The sequence below is a fragment of the Rhineura floridana genome, chromosome 8 (genome assembly GCF_030035675.1).
Source record: "Rhineura floridana isolate rRhiFlo1 chromosome 8, rRhiFlo1.hap2, whole genome shotgun sequence".
NCBI lineage: Eukaryota > Metazoa > Chordata > Lepidosauria > Squamata > Rhineuridae > Rhineura > Rhineura floridana.
This window is the reverse complement of record NC_084487.1, coordinates 60,201,711-60,222,220: the sequence shown is the minus strand read 5'-3', so window position 1 is coordinate 60,222,220 and position 20,510 is coordinate 60,201,711. Positions and strand designations below refer to the sequence as shown.

The window sequence follows — 20,510 nt, the reverse complement described above, 5'->3', positions numbered from 1 at the left end:
ATCTAAATGGAATCCCAGGCAGTAATCTGGCCACTGTATTTTGGACCAGTTGAAGTTTCCGAGTAGAGCACATTGCATAATCCAATCTGGAAATAACCAGAGTATGGTAACTTCCAGTCCAAACTTTGCTGTCCAAAAAGAGGCCGAACTGGCAAACCAGCTGGAGCTGGAAAAAGGCACTTCTTGCTACTAAGAGTAGTTAGTGCCAAACTGCTGCAGCACTTTAGAGATAAACTAACTCATTGTGAACTGAAACCATTGTGTATATTCACAGCAGTTGGGGGGCACTTAAGGATAAATGAAGGCTGAGATCAAGATGAATTGCACAATGCTTCCAAGTCTCATCTCCTTTTAAAAGCAGCCCCACATAAAAATCTTCTCTCAAAACTCAGGACAATTTGCTTGAAAGGAATTGTAATTTAAAAACAAACATAACAATGGGGAGTTGTTGGTACATGGGTGGAAACATGATCACACATCTCATGAGCTCTTCTGCATTCTGGTGCAGATTAATAAAGTAAGAAATGAGTGCACAAACAATTAAATATGACTACTAAAGAACATGATTGATGGAGCACTGATGGAATACAACATGTATTCAAGTAGGAGTGATTGATTGATTGTAGTGGAAATTGAAACCTTGTGACCTGCTAAGGGTAACAGTTACATTTGTTAATACATTTCAGTTCTATAAACTCAGCTCAGTCCTAATGCACTCTGCTACCCTTTTGACAAATCTGAAAAGACCAAATACAGCTCAGCTAGGGAGTCTAATCCTAAATTTGAAGATGATCAGACTAAACAAGAGAGAAGTATAGGACATAAAGGCTCATCTTTGAATTCATTCTTAATGAAAATAACAGAACCAGAAAAGCGAGAAGCTTGTGTAACCCTGTATTGTTAACCAAACAGAAAGGACAAATAAAGACAGGCACTTGCCTCCTGGCCTAACCAAGACAGTGAAAATGAAAAATCAAATCAACCCCAAAACTTTGTCTGAGTCAGGGGTCATCTAGAGCTGCATAAAAACAGCATTGTCAAAGCTATATTTAAAGTGTTACATCTCAAACCTTTTGGGCTCCTCTTTTATCTTTTAATGAGGCTGTTAGCTCTTCTAATCCTTTTAATTTCATCTCCAACTCCAGGGCTCTGTTCTCTGCATTTCGACGCTCTTGCTGAGCACACTGGACCTCATCCATAGTTTTAAGTTTGTCATTCTGAAGCTGAATCATAGTTTTGGAGAACTTCTCCTGTTGAGCCAGGGGCAATGCACCACTAAATTGCCTTCGTAGCGACTGAACAGTCTGACGTAGATGCTTGGCTCTATTCCTCCCCTCGAGTCGTGCATAATACAGTGATTGCTCCTTATCATCCAATTTTTGCTCTAGGCGCATATTAGTAACCTCCGTCTTCTGAAGTTTTGATGTAGTAGCTTCTAATTTGGCTACAGTAGTAGCCTCACTAACCTGAAGGGCCACAATATGGTGATGTAATTTTGCAATAAGTGTTTTTTCATCTGATTGTGCCTAAATGTCAAATAAGATAAAATAAAAATACATATAATCAAATAGGCTTGCAAAGCACATTTAAGGAATTGGACCTATTATCGTTGCCACTGAAGCCAATGGTTATGCATCTAAGCAGTGATGGCCCATACCTGATAGTCCAAAATTTGCATTCTAAGCGATTCTACCTCTTTCTCTCTGGATTGCTGGCGATTCTCCAAAGCATCAACTTGCATCCTGGCAATATCAGAAAGTTCCCTTAACCTAACAAAATAAGTGAAAAATATTGACAAAAATGGAAAAAATAGCTCTTTAATTAGTTATAATGCAAGGATAACAGCATTTATTAGGTCACAAGATTAAGGTCTCTTACAGATAACCTAGTTGAAATACATTTGCTGGAATAAACTGGGTGGAGGATACAAAACATTGTAGTACCCAAGAGATGCATTTTTCCCTCAAACTGGTTAAAAATCTTTCATGTTCCAGCAAGCATTTGTCTTCCAGACAGATTATTTTTATGTGATAGATCCTCTTTTATCTGTGAAGCTTGTTTCCATTTTTATGCTCATTATTTCTCTTGTGGAATTGTTTTGTTTTTAATTGTTGTAAGTAATGCAAATGTATTGGAACAGCAGGGTTTATCTATTTTCAACAAATATTAAAAACAGTATTTTAAGGATGTATCTTGAATTCAATTGCTGCATATTTAAGGCCCAGTGCAGAGAAAAAAAAATGTCTAGCAGTTGAAAAAGCAGTTTGCTTCTAGATGCCTGAAGACTTCTTACAGGTGGAGAACATGGTTAAAAGCTATAGCACTGCCACAAAAGCACTATTTTTAGGTCCACCCATAATGGCACATGACAGAGTTGTGTCACACTACACTAATTAAGTTTGATGCCAAAAAGGAACATGGTTTACATTAAGTTGTAGCCCATCACATACTGGCCATCTTCACATGCAACAAACCATGGTTTAAAGCTATGTGGACAAGCCTCAATGAGCCTGAGGAAAGCATCTGGCTTGCACATTCCCCCTCCATATCTTCCTATGGGTCTGGTGAGGAGAACCTCTGCTGAGTTAAGTTTCACTTTTAAAGACTCTTCATTTAGCATTACATTTGAACCAGGTCCAATTCATAACAAGCCAACTTCAAACTATGGATTATGACACTGGATTGTTACATTAACCATTGTTTAAACATTTGAATGTAACACTCGGCTAAGCAAAGATTCTTTAAAATTGAACTGTAGCTTGACAAAAGTCTTCTGGCTACATGGGACAAGAAGAGAGCATATGAGCCAGACACTTCACTTTGACTCCCTGAGGCTCATCCACATAGCACTAACCCATTATTTCACATTACATATAATCCAGACCAATATGTTTGACACAGGTGGTTATTTATTGCTGCTTCTACACATAGGTTTCATTCCAATAAATCGTATTGGTTTGTTTTCATTGCTGCTTTACCTATATTATTTTTGTAGTGTTTGTATATAATTATTCTTTCGACTATTTTATCATAAAGCTGTCTGAAGGGTGGCATACAAACGTCTAAATCAATAAAACTGAAGCCTGATTCCAGAGAGTAGCACGTGTACACGAATTGGACCATTGGTCTCACCTGAAGGGTGATTTTCATAGGAGGACTGCCATCAAGCAGGATATAGCTCCACCTATCGTCTGAAGGAAAGAATGTTCTGAAGTCAAGACTAGGGGCGTCAGGCCCCTCCCACTCTCCAGTTCATTCGCAGCGAGTCCAAGAAGAGATCTAAAAATGCAGGAAAAAAGGCCAACGGGCCTACCAGCAAGAACATAACACAATAGCAATATTTATAATAGTATGACTCTAACATAGCGAAATAACAGTAATAGCTGTCTTGACTTCACTAATAAATTAAGATATAATATAATAGCGTAACAGGAATATATGAAACAATCCCCAAAATATCTAGGCATCCAGGTATCCTCCAACTGGGAGGGTCGTGATGGCAGTCCTCCTATGAAAATCACCCTTCAGGTGAGACCAATGGTCCATTTTCCATAGGAGGACTGCCATCAAGCGGGATGTACCAAAGCAGCCCAGAACAGGGAGGGACCACCCACATCCTAATCATCATTAAGAACCTGTTGCAACACTCGTCTGCCAAAAGAGGCATCGGCAGAGGCATAACGATCTATTTTATAATGCCTTATAAATGAGTGTGGGGTAGACCAAACAGCAGCTCTGCAGATATCAGCAACAGGAGCATTGGTGGCAAAAGCAGCCGTAGTGGCCGCTGACCTAGTGGAATGAGCTGATATGCTAGCTGGAACTGGAAGCTTAAGGGCCTCATAAGCTAAGGCAATACATGCGCGCAACCAGCGGGATAAGGTGGAATTAGCTACTTTATGCCCCATAGAACGTGGATGAAAGGATACAAACAAAGACTCAGTTCGTCGTATATCCTGGGTCCTAGATAGGTAGGTCTTGAGAGCCCTCCGAACATCCAACAAATGCCAAGCCTTCTCGAGAGGATGGGTAGGATTCGGGCAAAATGAAGAACAATGTCCTGGTTGCAGTGGAAAACTGAATTGACCTTGGGACGGAAGGACGGATCAGTCTTCAGCACAACAGAGTCTTTGTGGAAGACACAGAGATGGCGGGCAGATGACAGTGCTCCCAGTTCCGAAACTAGTCTCGCAGAAGTGATCGCGATCAGGAACAAGACCTTGAACGACAACAGACGTAGAGTCACAGTTCTAAGGGGTTCGAACGGAGAGCGTTGTAAAGCCTGCAGGACCTTCGACAAACTCCATGAGGGAAAGCGATGGACTACAGCCAGTGAACGTAGAGCGGTTCCCCTCAGGAAACGTTTGATGAACGGGTGCGAGGCAATAGGGGCACCAGTGGAGGACACTGAGAGAATGGACAACAAAGTGGACGCACGTAAGGTGTTGGGTCTAAGCCCCATCATGAGGCCCCTATGAAGATATTGCAGCACCTGTTGTACTGTGGCCTGGGAAGGATCAAGGTGCTGGGACTGACACCACCTGGAGAATGCCACCCAAGTATGTTGATATATACGAGTGGTAGATGGTCTTCTCGAGGCCAAGATAATGTCAATAACAGCGTCAGACAGGCCAGCCGATTTCAAATGTCCCCGTTCAAAAGTCACGCTGTTAGGTAGAGCCAAGTGGGGTCCTGATGCCATACTGGGCCCTGAGATAGGAGGTCTGGCCTAACTGGGAGTGTCCAAGGGTCCGTCACCAACATTGCAAGGAGATCCGAGAACCACGGTCGACGGGGCCAATATGGTGCTATCAGAACCCGCTGTGCCCTCTCGCGCTGCACCTTCCTCAAGGTTCTGGCTAAGAGTGGTATGGGAGGGAAGGCGTACAAAAGGCCATCCGGCCACGGTAGTGACAGAGCATCCACCACTTCCACTGTCGTGTCCAGGTATCGTGCGAAGTACCTGGGTAGCTGGCAATTTCAACTGGAGGCGAACAAGTCGACTGAGAAGATGCCGAACCGACACTGGAGAAGATGGAAAATGGTCGGATGAAGTTTCCATTCTCCTGGAAAGACTTCTTGTCTGCTGAGCCAGTCTGCTGTCACATTCCAAATTCCTCTGAGATGTTCCGCTTTCAAGGATTGTAGATGTTGTTCTGCCCAGTCAAAGATGAGGTAAGCTAGGTTCTGCAAAGAACGGGACCTGGTTCCCCCCTGTCTGTTTAAATGTGATTTCGCACATGTGTTGTCCGTTCGAATGAGAACATGGTCCAAGGGAACAGAGACTGAAAATGAAGCAGAGCTAAGTGGACAGCCTTCAGCTCTAGCCAATTGATGGTCTGAGTCTGCTCTACTGCGGTCCAGACCCCCTGAACGAACTGGGAGTTGCAGTGGGCTCCCCAGCCGAGGAGACTGGCATCTGTGGTGATAACAGTCCTGCGGGGTTCTCTGAACGGAGTGCCGTGGGTGAGATGTTGAACCCTGGTCCACCAGCAGAATGAAAGATGTAGTGCGTGGCTCAAGGGAATAATTTGATGATTTGAGCTGGCAATGTTCTGCTGAAACGGCAACAGCGCCCACTGAAGGCTGCGAGTATGAGCTCGAGCCCATGGCACAATATAGATGGTGGATACCAACATTCCGAGATCCCTGGCTAAAAGCATGACATCTGCATTTGCGTGACTCATGAGAGATGTCGCGATGTCTATGATAGCAGTTATGCGGTCTGGAGACAGGAACACCGTCTCCTGCCAGGTGTCTAACATCGCCCCTAGATGTTGTAGGCATTGGGTTGGTTGTAGGTGGCTTTTCTCGAAATTGACAAGCCAGCCGTAGGTCTGAAAGACATGGAGCGTGAGCTTTATATGTCGATGAGCCAGCTCCCTTGAACTCGCATGTATTAAAAGATCGTCCAAGTAGGGGTAGATGTGCACCCCTTGAAGCCGGAGGTAAGCCACTAGTATGAGTAGCACCTTGTTAAATACTCTTGGGACAGACGAGAGACCGAACGGCATCACTCGATATTGATAATGCTGGGGGCCGAAGGCAAACCAAAGGAATTTCCTGTGGGCTATGCAAATGGGCACATGGAGATACGCTTCCTTTAGGTCGATAGAAGCCAGGAAGTCTCCTTCGTGAAGGCTTTCTGTAATGGAGTGAAGACGTTGAGGCACCTCTGCATCCCTGATACTGAGCTCTGCCTGGGAAGCGTCTGTTACAGACTCCCCTTGAGGAACGGAAATCATTGGATCGGAAAACACGGCCTCGTCCCCAGGGCCACGCTCCTCGAAAGGGCTGGGTCATACGGTATGAGGTGAAACGTCTGAATGGCCTGCGATCAACGTTCCTGACAGTGGCCAAAACAGGCTTCTGAGCCTCCTTGGGGTCAACAAGTACTGCCTTTAGGGCTTCCTCGCCAAAGAGTAGTGAGCCCGAATAAGGTGTCCTTGACAAGTTGACCCTAGCTGTAGAGTCCGCTTGCCAGTGCCTAAGCCACAGGGTCCGCCGACCTACTATCTGAGCTGCCATAGCTCTTGCTTCCAACTGATTTGCGTCCAAGGTGGCATCAGCCACAAACGCCGCCGTCTTGCGTAATTTGACCAGTGACCTCCTCAGAGAGACAGGATCAGGATTAGGATCATCTAAGAGGTCATCCAACCACATCATCGCTGCCCTGGAAAAGATGGAAGCCGATGCAGAAGCTCGCATGGAGAAAGCTGTGGCCTCATGGTTTTTGCGTAAGGCGAAGTCCAGCCTCCGCTCAGTGGTGTCCTTCAAATGTGAATCTCCTTCCCACGGCAAAAGGGAGCTAGAAACTAGACTGGAGATTGGCTCGTCTATGCCAGGGACGGCCAGTTTGCTAGTAAACTCCGGAGCCAAGGAGTAAAGCTTGTCAGCAAGGGAGTTGAAACGGCGTGTTTGTAAAGGGTGAGACCATTCGTCCTTGGCCAGCTTAGCAATAGGATCTGGCACAGGAAGGTAGTGCTCCACTGGTATGGGGGATTTCAGGACTCTGGCCCCTTTAATTATGGGAGTGGCAGCTACAGGTGGTGTAGATTGTAGGCCAAGGGTGTTCAATACTCTGCGATCAAGGGGCTGATAATCGGAGGTATCAAACAGACGATAGGATGTATCCTCCTCTTGCTCCGACTGGTCACTCCAGTCGTCACCTTCGGCTTGCATGGCATCCTCCCCACAAGAGCCGTCATCGACAAATCTGCCCCTGGCAATGTCAAAAGGGTTTGGAGAACATGATGGGCCTGCCTCATTGTGAACATAGCGGCCCAGATCATCAGGTTGTCTGCAAACACTCCACTGAGGCACGGTAGTGACTTGTGCATGTGTCTGTGTTTGAGAGAAGAACGACACCATGTCCTGTAGTTGTGATATGAACTCCTGAGACAGCTGCATGCCTGGTGTGGAAGATGATTGTGCTTGCAAAGGTACTGAGATGGACGGTTCAGTAGGCTGAGAAGAGGAATGAGCTCTCGGAGGCAATATGGGAGGAGGACAGCTGGCTGCTGGTTGGTCAGGAAACCCAGCAAAGTCCTCCTCGGAGGATGCGGTCGGAGAATTAAACAGATTTGTTAATGGTTCCTGGCCAGCCTCCTCAGAAACCGGTACAGAAATGTAGTGTGCCCGCTTGGCTGTGCTGTGGCTGGATATATGCTTAATCTTGGCAACCGCTTTGATGTGCTTGTGCTTGGTTGCCTTTGATTGTTTAGGCTTGGTTGACTGAGCTGTCGCTGGCTGTTCTGCCATCATATATTCTCGAGGGGTTCAGTACACAGCCACAGATGGGGCAGAATGTACAGACCCAATAGGCTCAGTACACGGCCACGGATGGGGCAGAATGCACCGGCTCAGATGGCGAAGTACACGGCCACGGATGGGGCAGAATGTACAGAATTAACAGCCTTGGTACACGGCCACGGATGGGGCAGAATGCACAGTTGAAACAGCTTTTGTACAGTAGCAACAGCCTTAGTACACGGCCACAAATGGGGCAGAATGTACAGTTCAAACAGCCTGGTACACGGCTACAGATGGGGCAGAATGTACAGTTAAAACAGCCTTGATGAGACAGCCACAGATGAGAATGCGCCAAGGACAAATAGTTGCAAGAGGCAGCAGCAGTAGCAGGTTTAGTAGAGGAACCTGTGTGGAACTATAGGATCCTATCTGCAACACATGTCGCGCTCTGGGAGCTGACTTGAAGCCTCTGGCTCTGCTATCCACAGCCCATGTAAGCTAAACCCCCTTTTTAGTGCTGCATAGGCTAAACAGAAAAGGTGGGAAAGGAGGGACAGACAAAATGGTGCCCGTGAAAAGAGCGGTAAAGAAATCCAATCAAAAATGGTGAAAAGACAGGGAAGGAGCAATGGCGGGCACTGAGGAGCAGCAGCGAGCTGAAAAGAGACTGACTAGACAAATAAATGTGATAGAACAGTCTCAAATGCGTTCAACAGCTGCGGGGCTGAGAAACGCAATCGCGGCTTTAAAAGCTAGGAAGGCGAGATTTTGTCAAGGAGGCAGGACGGCCAGTGAAATCTCCATAAACTGTGAATAAGCCGCAGCCTCAGACTCCTATAGATTGTCACGGCGAGTTTTTAAAAGCCGCGGAACGGATCGGGGGGGGCGCAGCAGCACAACTAATAAAAGCCGCTAAAAGGTAAGGACGGAGAGCCGCAGCCGCAGGCTCCTCCGTCTCGAAGGAAAATGTCGTGGCAGTAACAGGGAAGGTGGCAACCCAACAAACCAAGGGACTGAAAACTAAAAGAGTTGCAGCCGCAGGCTCCTGGGGTAGGTGGTAAGCCGCAAATGTACGAAAGAAGCGGCGGAGCAGAGCAGGAAGCTGCAGCCGCAAGCTCCTGGTATTAAAGCTGCGTCCGCCGGAGGCAAAGAGAGAACCGCAGCTGCGGTCTCCCTAAGAGCCGTTAGGGTAGCTGCTGGGGAAAAACACGGGCAAGGGAGAACCCCCCAAAGAAATTCCCCAGGAATAATAAATCAGACAGATTTAAACAATACAGTATGAGACAATACAGGGGGAAGGAAACGCACAGGACTACACACACAAAAACCTTCCACCCCGTCACACAAATACACAAAAAACTTATCTAGAAGCTACGCTATCAATAATCTCAAACTTGTTCGGTACGAAGGCAAGAATGAACTGGAGAGTGGGAGGGGCCTGACGCCCCTAGTCTTGACTTCAGAACATTCTTGCCTTCGGACGATAGGTGGAGCTATAACCCGCTTGATGGCAGTCCTCTTATGGAAAATTCAAAGTTTCCTTTATAGAATCTTCCCCAAAGTCCTCTCACTACTCCTTAAGCTTCCCCAGGTTCACAAAGCAGCTTGAAGATAAGGAATGGTTGGTTTTTAAAGTGAAAACATTATACCAGTGTAATTTTCCAAAATTTTCCCTTTAAAAGGCTCCCATGATCAGCGTGCACATGCATGTGTAGGGGTTCTATAGGACTAGCTTCTGAGACAGAAACACAAGAGACATTTGCAAGCATGCTCCCTTCCATTCCCTCCCACTTTGGGCTGAAACCAGAGTAACACAGACACTTTTGAACTTACTTTGATACTTCAATCTTGAGCTCTGTTTCACTTTTCTCCAGATCCATAATTCGACATCTATCTGCCTCACTAACTGCTTTACTCACACTGGTTGACAGTTCATCTCGCAAGGACTGTTCCACCTTCTGTGCTTCAAGGTTGATCTTTGTAAGCTAAGACATAGCAGTTTGGGTAAATATATTCAGAATTTGAACCCGATGTTTTTCAGCCAACACTAAGCAGCCTCTTTGTGCATGGGTGGCCAACCCGCATCATCAGAAGTTTATGGCACTCCTGGACAGGATTACAAAGGCTCAGGAAATACACACCTGACTATGGTGTAGGAGCCCAGCATGACTTTCCAGTCCTGAATTTCTGCCTGCTCTGACTTACGATTAGACTAAAGGCAAAACTCCTTCAAGATACAGGAGCCCTATATACACTAACTACAGTACACACAATCACATACCTTGGAACCACCAAAAAGATTGGACACCATTATATTAGTACAAGTGCCTCAAGAATTAATGTCAGTTTTCACTTCACAACACCACTTTTTCCATATAACAGCCTATTCAGCTAAGGATTATGTATGCAATAATCAACCTCACTGGATACACTGAATTAAGCTGCTAAAGGGTTTAGTAAAATACATGATACATGCAGGTGAGGGTCTCCTGCAGATGCCATCTTATCAGGAGGTTCGTTCTGCACAATATAGGAAATGGACCTTTAGCGTGGCAGCACAATTCAGTGCATTATCCAGATCCTAAGCACAAACTGTAACTTAATGTGAATGCCCTGGGTGCATGCTGAAGTTCCTGCTCTGCTGTCTCCTCTCCTTTCATGCCTGCCCCCACAACCACTGAAAAACAAGCCAGGGTTTGACTTGTTGTGACATCCAAACCCAGGCTTGTGATCTGCTTCTCTCCAAAGAAGCTACAAGCAGTAACCAAGAATTCTTAGCTTACTGCTCATGGTTTGTGGGAAACAAACAAGCCCAGATTCAGATGTCACAGTTTCCCGGCAGGAGCTAGGGAGATGAGAGGAAACAGTGCAAGAACTTGTCAGCGGCATAGACCAGTATGTCTGTGCATTCACATGAAACTGTAGTTTATTTCTAACTACAATTTAATGTGATGTGTGAGTTGGCCAGAAAGCTGCAATAGACAAAGTCAGTTAATGCTAGGAGTTAGGAATTTGTCAACCTTATACTTTCTGCTTTACTCAGCAATCTCTCTCAAGTACTGCAATATCTCTAAAAGCATCCAGCACTAGAAAATTAATTTTTAAAACAATACAGAAATAATTAAAGAGAACACTATTCTAATGCATTCTCATACACTTCAAGCAAATTATGTAATCATAGCTCAGCAGCCAACCTCAGCAAACTTTGTTTCCAGTTCAAAGTTACGTTCTTCCACTTGTTTTAATGTGTCCCGTAAGTGTTCGTACATTCGCTGAGAGTGTTCTGCCCTTTGCCTTTCATTTAGTTCTTTCATTTCCAGCATAGTAATTTTCTTAGAAATAGAAACAATCTCACTATTGGTTATGGCTTTGGTGGCCTTGTCTGTAGCACTGTCTCCCCCTACAGATCAACATAATACAACACAAAGTTTTAGTTACAGACCCCCACCTTTCAAAAAGAAATCAATATAAAAGCTGCATTATGGAACAAAGAGGTAAAAATATTGAATTTTTCCAAAATATTTAAAGCATCTTATTTTGCATAGTTAAGAAACTGGATTTTCATTTTTAATTGGCCTTTAACTGGTTCAGCTATTATCACCTCTCTTTTTCATCACAGGAACTAGATAGCCCTTTTCAGGCTTTGACAGAATCAGGACAGGAAATCTCACTGAGTCTATTTCTAATACACTAGACAAGTTCTCTTCGCAGGTAAGGCAATTTAATAAACAGGGGAAGTTGTTACAAATGATCACAGATGCCTTTTGGGATGTACTTAGATCAACATCCTTCTCCCTTTTAATTTTTTTTTTTTAAAATCTAGGCCAGCGTGTGGGTGCCATTTAACACTCTTACCAAGCTTTGAATTCAAGGCTTACTCTTGTTAATTTAAGTATTTTAAAAGGAAATTCAATTCTAGATTTTAAAATACTAGGTTTACAGAGAAACTATAAAAGGCATCAACCCATTGCCATAAAATAATCATACACAATGTGCTCACCCAGTTTTGCTGTTTGTTCCCAAGCTTGTTCAACTGTATGAAGTTTCTCTTTTGTAATTTCCAGTTCCTTGTTTAAAGACTCAATCTGTTCTTTCAGGGATGCATTTTCACGCTGTATGGCAAGATATGATGTTACAAAAACAATGTTAAAACAGTTCTTGAATGACTATATTGCTTTGCTCAAGCAGAGACAGAACATTTAAAAATCAACCACAAGAAAGGGATCTGTCCACATGGCACTGTCTTCTACGTTAAAGGGCCAATAGCTTTCATAAGGCTGTACTATGGAAATGACACCTACGTGTACCGACCTCTCTGTTTCTATTGTAAAAGTGCTAGTGGTCTGTAATAGTAATTGGGGAGGAAGGGAGAAAATGCTTCTCCTTCCAAATCTTGCAAACATATTAAGAAGCTGAATTTCCTGCTGAATCGTGACTGCCAATCTAAAAATGAGATTGAGAGATATAGATAATTAATCTAATCTCAAAGTAACACAGTACCACTAGTATTACCTCCAAGTGCTCCAAATCAGTTGTCCTTTGAACAAGCATATTATCCTTCTGTAGCATATCTCTGTATTTAGCGGTTAACTCGTTATATTGTTTATTAGCCACTTCTAGATCATTTAGTGGTACGCTGTCATCCAACACTTTTTGCAATGCTGTTATCTTGAAGGTTGCCATTTCCTAAATGGAGAAGGAAGAAATTGTTTATATGGCATTCTAAAAAGTATGAACACTCGAAGTGCATTCAAAAATATCATAGCAGATTACCAGGAATATTGAAGCTAAGCTGTACTGCGAGAATAGTTATGGTATAAGTTGAAAAGTGTAATTACAGCCTGGATTTTGCAAAGATTACATTTTAAATCCTGAGTAAAGACTATTATTATTATTATTATTATTTATATGCCGCCCTTTTTCCAAACTGGAACTCAAGGCGGCTTCCAGATAAAAATAAGTACGTATCATTAAGAACCTATAAAAATATAAAACATATAAACATATAAAATCAGCATTAAAACAGGATTAAACTATTAAGATGTTAAAACCAATTAGATATACACTTAAAATACTGCAACCCAGTTTAGGAGCATACAAGTAAAACAATAACATACAGCATCCTCTTCAGTCACTACCCTTAAAGCCTTCAGTTCCAAAGGCCTGCCGGAAGAAAAGTCTTTAGCTGTTGGTGGAAGGACTGCACAGAGAAGACCATTCTTGCCTCCCTAGGGAGGGAGTTCCAGAGCCTAGGGGCAGCCACCAAAAAGGCCCTATCTCATGTCCCCACCAGTCGCACTTGTGAAGGTGTTGAGATCGTGAGAAGAGTCTCTCCTGAAGATCTCAGGGCCCGGGCAGGTTCATATAAGGAGATACGGTCTGACAAACAGACTATGAATGTAGGGGCTCTACACAATCAGGATCTGAATGGAATATGAGTATGAATCACATGGGGCTCTTATAGTCAAGGAGCTAATAGCACATGGGGTTCCTTTTTAAATGTCGCAGAGGCAGCCGATGCTTCCTGGGAATGTGATGTTGGCCACAGTTCCAGCAATACAGCCCCCCTCCTGTTTCAAACACCCAAGTGTCTTGTACGCAAGTGTCATATGAGTAGGGCCAGCATGTTATATAAAACATACCTTGAACCTTTGCAAGCGGCCAATCTTTTCTCCAACTGCAGCCTCCATGGATATTAACTCAGCCTTCATTTTCTCGTTCTCTTTTCGAAGATGCCTCTCCATTTCAAGCAAAGTTGTGTACTGCCTCGTCATTGATCTTTCATTTACTCTCAGAACAGTTATCTTTCTACTATAGTCAGCAAACAGCCGTTTAGAGTCATCACTATTCTTTTCCAGTGCATCTAATAAATTCTGTTGGAAGTTTTCAAATGTTACTGGCAATGTAAGTATTACCATGTATTTTATTCAGAGTCTGTGACTTTGATCTAGCAGAAACAGAGTTCTATTCAAGCAATGGGCCTCTCTTACCTCCTCGTAGTCCTGTGCACTCCCTGAAAAGCACGAGATGTGACATGGGGGTGAAGGTCATCACTGCAAATCGGAGACCAAACCCTTGCTTTTCCATTGATTTCCCCTCTCCCCTTAAAATGCCTGCCACATCCTACACAATTCTTAAAGTTCGTCTAACCTTTAGAAACATGTATTCAGGAGGTGAAAGGGACTACGCTAGGGAGGAGGTGGGAAAGCCTTGTTGTGGAAATAGAACTTGCCATTCTTAGTACTTAAGCCAATGAACACCTACAGTTTCACTTTATGAGCAACTGAAACAGAAAAATGGATCAGCTCAAACTACAATTTCTTAAGATTCATTTAAGAACAAATAGAGACTTCCCCTTATTTAACGAAGAAGAAAAATGTCTCTCTTCTATGATTTTCTTTTTCAGACATCACCAGAACTATGGTTTGATTAAAAGCAGAAGTGTTCAGTCTCCTCCTCTGGCAATGCAGGTTTCTCATTATGTCTGAACCAGGCCATTATTTACAGTATATCCAGAAACAAAGTACAACCTAAGTAGATTTCTAATAGTGGAGAGAGAGACCACTACTGGATTGAACAATGAATGGCATTCATTCATTCTGAGCTAGGACACTCTGCTTTCCTGCCACTGACAGGTTTTCCAAAATTAAGGACACACAAGAAGAATCTTTTGCCATAAACATTCTCCAGTATGGCATAAAATTAAATTCTTTACAAGTTATTCTCACCTTCTTAACCCTTTAAATGTCTTACTTCTTACAGGCATGCTGTTTTGATATGCACTAAAGCCACTACATCTGTGAGTGAAAACGGAAGCAATACTTACATGATATTCCTTTATTTTTACATCGTCTTGCTCCCTTTGATATTCCAACTTTCTCTTTTCTTCTTGTATTTTTTCACCAGCAGCTTGCCAGTGTTCCTGTTCACTAAAACAAAAAGTACATATTTAGAGCCTTATTTGCAATGGTTTGTAAAACACATTACTGCAACATTTGTATCATATTGTGCTAGGTGGAAACCTAACAGTGAAAGTTGAGGTCAAAAGACTTACATGCTGTTTGTCAAAAAACGATTAACTGATGAGGGAAAAGATTTTGGATAGAGCACCTTAGCACTGTTGACAAGGCAGAGAACAGCTGAATATAGGCATTATATGATACTAGTGAAATTGGTAGAACAATAATCTTTAATTAATAAAAGTATTTTTTAAATAAATGTTTGTTTATTAACATTTGCATAACAAAGTTTTCTGGCCAGCTTAAAATCTCATTTTCTATAGATTCCTAAATTCAGCAGCTTCATAAAGCACATGTACATCTAGTGAAGAGCACTATTCATGGAACACCTAACATGTTAAATCTATCCTAACAGTCCACCTCATCAGGACTAGGAAAAGAGCCTTCCCAGTAGCTGCACAGAGGCTCTCAAACTCCTTCCTTAGGGAGGCTCATCTCACCCTCTCCCTTATGGCCTTCAGGCATATGGCAGGAAGCATTTTTAGAAAGGCATCTGGATAAGACCACATACTCAGCCTGGTTTCAGTCTCACTATTAATTTTGTTGGGACTCATGCTATTTTTGGTGCCATTTTATGAAATGTTATCTTTACGTTATCTGTGTTTTAAACATATTCTGTACTTTTAACTCGCATTTTAGAACATTTTAAAACAAACAAAATGGACAAATCCCAAACCCCTATTCAACCTTTCTGGTCAGAGGTAGGGTTCAAAGAGTTTAAGACAGACACCACAGAAGGAAATCAATGAAGCAACTATGCCCTCCAAGAGACTTCTGGAGGAAAGAAGCACCACTCTCTGCTCCTCAGGATGGGAGGTCTACTCTATCATATGATTCTGATGACTGATCCCTAGATCCACCTTCACACGACTTTCCTCCATCACTGCATCAAGATGAAGACAGCAAGAGGCCCACCAGAATACATGCTTGCATAATGCTTTGTTATTTATGTAGGGTTTGATTTTATGGTTTCATGCCTTATTTTGTGTTTACGTTATTTTCTTATTTATTGTAATTCACATAGAGAACTTTATGTGGTGGCATACAAATGCCATCCCAAATAAATGAAGTGGTCTCTAACTCTTGAACAGGCTTCTTTCATGGAGGTAGCCTTCTCATTGAGTACTTGGTCCAGGCTTCCTTAATACACTCAGTTGGTTTCAGACCTGTGCTGGGGAAACACTCTGTTCCCGCTTGTTAGAGAGTCTGATATCTGACCTGCTCTTTACAGCCCACAGCGAGCTATAAGTGGTCTTGCTCATTTACCACCAGACATATGCTTCTTACATGCCTGGATAGAATACTCCTGGCTCAGTTCCTGCCTTTGGACTCTAGGTGGCAATGATGATCCTCTTGATGGATTATCTTCCAGGGAGAAAAGGTTCTCAGGAGCAATAATTATACCTTTGATATTCTTTATACAGCAAACCTTGCTGGTGGCGGATAACTGCAACTTTTCTTTTATATTCTTCTAATGCTTCTTCTAATTTCTTCAGCAGCTGCTCTTTATTTTCCAGTGCCTAATTATAAACTTCATATTAAATGCATGACACATCTCAACCACAGTTCCAATTTTAACGTTACAGAACATCATATGCCTTCTTAAAGCTATGGGCTTATAGAAAAAGTTTCCCAGCTAAAGTACATGTAGACCATTATATATGCAAAATGTAATATAATTTTTCACCATAAATATAAACTTCACGATTACATGATATAAGCAAACAGGATTTTCCCCTTTATTTATTTACTTTTTGTTTTTCCTTACATGTTTTTAAGTGAAACCATCCTTTAAATTTTGGTTTCTTGTAACTAGTTTTTAAAAATTAAATCTGAATTTAAAAACCATTGATCAGGTCAATGTTGCATGGCTTTTTATCCACCATGTTCTATACAGTGATATAGATAAAACAGAATTGACAGAGATAAACAAATGTTAAGATACATCCACTACTCAGTAAAAGTATTTACCTGCAAAAGGTACACTAAATATTCATTCTGCGAATTAATTATGTTCACACTAGATGGAGCCATCCCATCTGGAAGATTTACTGCTTTGAATACTATACTGGCATCTTCTGATTGTTGCAGCAAATGAATCTCATTTTCTAAACTGACAACCTGTAAAATATAAGTAAGCTCTAATAAGGACAAATAATCACATCATTGAAAAACTTTAAAAGTGCTAACCACCTATATCATTATTACGGTCCAGTTGGAAAGACCTTTCAGACAGCCTACTACACCAAAATTATTTTGAAGCTCCACACATTTTTAAAAGCAGCTTGCAGAGAAGTTCTAAAGAGCAGCTATGGGGGGGGGGTGCAGAGCTTACAGCATTATTATCTGGGTCAGCCATGATCCCACACACCCACACAGCACTCTTCCAGTGGGTCCAGCTGTGCATATGGAGCTCCATCGACCACAGTTTACATCATAAGTAGGAGCAGCTCTGGACAGAAACCTATATGTACTTTGTTTTGTGCGATCAAGGCTACTTCTGTTTGCCAAAGTAACCTATATACCTTCGCATTTGCTTTAGTGAGCTGATTAGAAAAATGCACTGCCTCTTTCCGAGCTTCTCTCAGTTCTTTCCGTAATTCTTCATTTCGTCCTGTCAGTTGGTCAACTTGAGTCTTTAAGTGTAAGCTGGCATCAAAGGTTCCTTCCGCACTCTTTAATTCAATCGCCTACCAACAGGTGATTCACCATAAAAGAAAATTAATACTTTCCACAGAGATACAGTATCCTATATCCCTATGACTTTTCAGGCTTTGAATATACCTTTTACAATATTAGGCCATAATGACTGGCAGTAGTTCTCCATGGTTTCCAACTAGAGTCTTCCCTGGCCCTACATGTAGACACCATGGATTGAGCCTGGAACTTTTTGCATGCACAACGTGTGTTCTACCAATTGTCTAGACTTCTCCACTAACAAATATATGGTAAGCTCAGTTAAAATTGTATGAAGCTGAGTAATAAATCTGGCAATATCAAAAGTGAAATACATTGCATGATGAAGAAAATTGCTGTTGAAAGGAATATTGCAGAAGCATGACCCTTATGGGAATTGTATGGCAAAAATATTTTGCAACTGTTAATTCTACTACCACATAATTTATAAAGTGCTTTAGAGCATGGAAAAGGAAATATTCAAAACAGGGAGTGTCCAATTCACAGCTCAGTTTCTTAGCCACTGTGTTACAGCAGATTGATTACTTTGCACAGTATGGTCAGCTCAGATTTCCACAGGGCAGACTGCAGCAGGGCCAGGCTCAAACTCAGCAACTATTTACTCTGTCTGCATTTTCTTTCTTCCATCTTGCCTGACAAGGGGAGGGGGAAAGCCAGCCAGGATTGGCTCTTCAGACAATGTCACTGAAGAGGGACAAGAAACGCTGGCTCAAGAGAGGCGTCCCTGGGATATGCTTACTAGTGCAGACCATATTCTTTAAAACAACCTGCCTCGTAATTAGAGACAACCCCACTAAACGGCAATTAAATAGGAAGGAAGCAAAATTCTTCTTAAGATTTCAGTAAGAGTTTGTGAGCACCTGCAGAATTGTATTATTGATATCCTTACTTTTAAAAACATTCTTCAGAGTATTTAGGAAGGATACAGTTTTTTTCTCCAAAATACCATTTCATTTATATTTTCACACCTATGTCATTTGGTACATAAGGCAAGCAAGCGTTCAACATGAAATACCACTAAAGTTGGATTAACAGATTCAACCAAGCCAAGCCAGTCATGAAAAAAGGACTTACATTTACTAATCGTTCTAGACTAGGAATGATTAGAGCAGTTTCTCCACCTTTCACACCTGGATCTTTCTGCATATCCTTTATGGCTTGCAGAATTTCTGTCATGCCTTGTTCCAAGTGTTTGTTTTCTTGTACCAATTCTTTTACTGCAATTACATTATTTTTAGTTCACTTCTGGGCACTTTTCAATGGACAACTGCACAGTTCATAGACATGAAGTTCATAGACGTTTCTTACAGCAAGGTTTCAAGTTATAATATCCATACTCTAACACGAAATATTAATGAATTTTAGCAAGTTTTCACTCAAAATATTCATTCAGAAAATATTTTCAAATATGGATTCTTTAAAGCCAATGCATTTAACTAATTGAATCAAGTGTAGATTTTACAAGGTTTGCAAAATTTAAAAATTAAAAAAGATTATGTGATTTTGTCTGAATTATCAATCATTGCTTTATTAACCTTATCATAGACTTAAATTATATTTCAGCTTACATTTGGACTGAAACTTAGCTATTACAACCCGGTTTTGTTCCAAGTCTCTCTCTCGTTCCTTTAATTCTTTGGTAAGGTAGTTATTCTGCCAACAAAAAAGGAATTAACATAAAAATGGATTTCTATATTTTAAAAGGTTCATTTTTATTAGAATACAGAGGAAGAGGAATTCAAAAAATGTTAAATGATATAAAACATATATAACATGCATTTCCAACAATGTATGGCAGCATACTGCATTCATATATTTCAAACAAAGCAGAGGTATTTTTTAAAAAATAAGGGTAGAGGCAAACACTAGATTTATTGTCATGTAGCTTGCAAAGATTACTACATTCTTGGAGAATGGTCCCTTGGACCCACCTGAAGGGTGATTTTCACAGGTACGCCTGCCATCAGATTGGATAGTACTGCCATCTAGCGTCCGAAGGCAAGAATGCACTAGAGTTAAAACCTGGGGCTCGAGCCCCTCCCACTCCAGTCTTCATGATGACGAGTCCGAAGTGGTAAATCTGAAAGTAACCAAAGGGCAAAAGCCCCAGCAGCAAAGAAAATACACATAGCAAATATCATAGAACTTGCAACATGAGAATAGGTTTTAACTAAAGAAAATCAGACAGAGCACGAAACATATAGGTTGAACTATATACAAAATACTGAACGAATTTCCCCAGAAATCCCCCACAAGGGAGGGACGTGATGGCAGGCGTACCTGTGAAAATCACCCTTCAGGTGGGTCCAAGGGACCATTTTCCACAGGTAGCCTGCCATCAGATTGGGATGTACCAACGTAGCCCCCTAATAGAAAGGGATTCCTAGGGAGTTACAAATCAGAAATAACGTGTTGCAGGACACGTCTCCCGAAAGAGGCGTCAGCTGAAGCATAGCGATCAATCTTATAATGCTTCACAAAGGAGTTAGGGGTAGCCCATACCGCCGCCCTGCATATGTCTGTAAGAGGAGCATTAGTTAGGAAAGCCGCCGTAGTGGCAGCAGACCTGGTCGAATGAGCCGTGATATTAGATGGCACTGGCAAATTAAGTGACTGATATGCAAGAGAAATACAGGCTCGAAGCCAACAGGACAAAGTGGATTTGGACACCTTTTTTCCCAAAGATCTCGGATGGAAGGATACAAATAATGCGTCTGTCTGTCGAATGTCCTGGGTGCGAGAGAGGTAAACTTTGAGCGTTCTCCTAACATCCAGCGAATGCCAGGCCTTTTCGAGGGGATGGACCGGCTTTGGACAAAAGGATGGAAGTACAATGTCCTGGCTACTGTGGAAGATTGAGTTGACCTTAGGACAGAACGATGGATCCAGCCTCAGGACTACAGAGTCCTTATGGAATACGCAGAGATGACGGGCCGATGACAAGGCCTGTAACTCTGAAATCCGCCTCGCGGAAGTGATAGCCACGAGGAAAAGGACTTTAAAAGACAACAGTCTTAGAGGCACTGAGGCAAGAGGCTCAAA

The 20,510-nt window shown here is 42.3% G+C and overlaps 1 protein-coding gene across 8 annotated transcripts in view; it reads right to left on the bottom strand.

The window, feature by feature from the left end:
• The window catches only part of CEP290 (centrosomal protein 290), a 126,388-nt gene that overhangs the window by 55,584 nt on the left and 50,294 nt on the right, over positions 1-20,510 (bottom strand). For 7 of the 8 annotated variants that reach the window (XM_061639608.1, XM_061639606.1, XM_061639611.1 and 4 more), the window contains 13 exons: positions 19,037-19,121; positions 18,543-18,685; positions 17,297-17,461; positions 16,743-16,892; positions 16,176-16,291; positions 14,579-14,681; positions 13,395-13,625; positions 12,265-12,438; positions 11,753-11,864; positions 10,947-11,152; positions 9,586-9,737; positions 1,658-1,769; positions 1,071-1,526 (listed from right to left, as the gene is read on the bottom strand). In XM_061639608.1, the coding sequence (XP_061495592.1) occupies positions 1,071-1,526; positions 1,658-1,769; positions 9,586-9,737; positions 10,947-11,152; positions 11,753-11,864; positions 12,265-12,438; positions 13,395-13,625; positions 14,579-14,681; positions 16,176-16,291; positions 16,743-16,892; positions 17,297-17,461; positions 18,543-18,685; positions 19,037-19,121 (2,205 nt within the window). The remainder of the gene's footprint in view (positions 1-1,070; positions 1,527-1,657; positions 1,770-9,585; positions 9,738-10,946; positions 11,153-11,752; positions 11,865-12,264; positions 12,439-13,394; positions 13,626-14,578; positions 14,682-16,175; positions 16,292-16,742; positions 16,893-17,296; positions 17,462-18,542; positions 18,686-19,036; positions 19,122-20,510) is intronic. The other variant, XM_061639610.1, reaches the window with a different exon arrangement.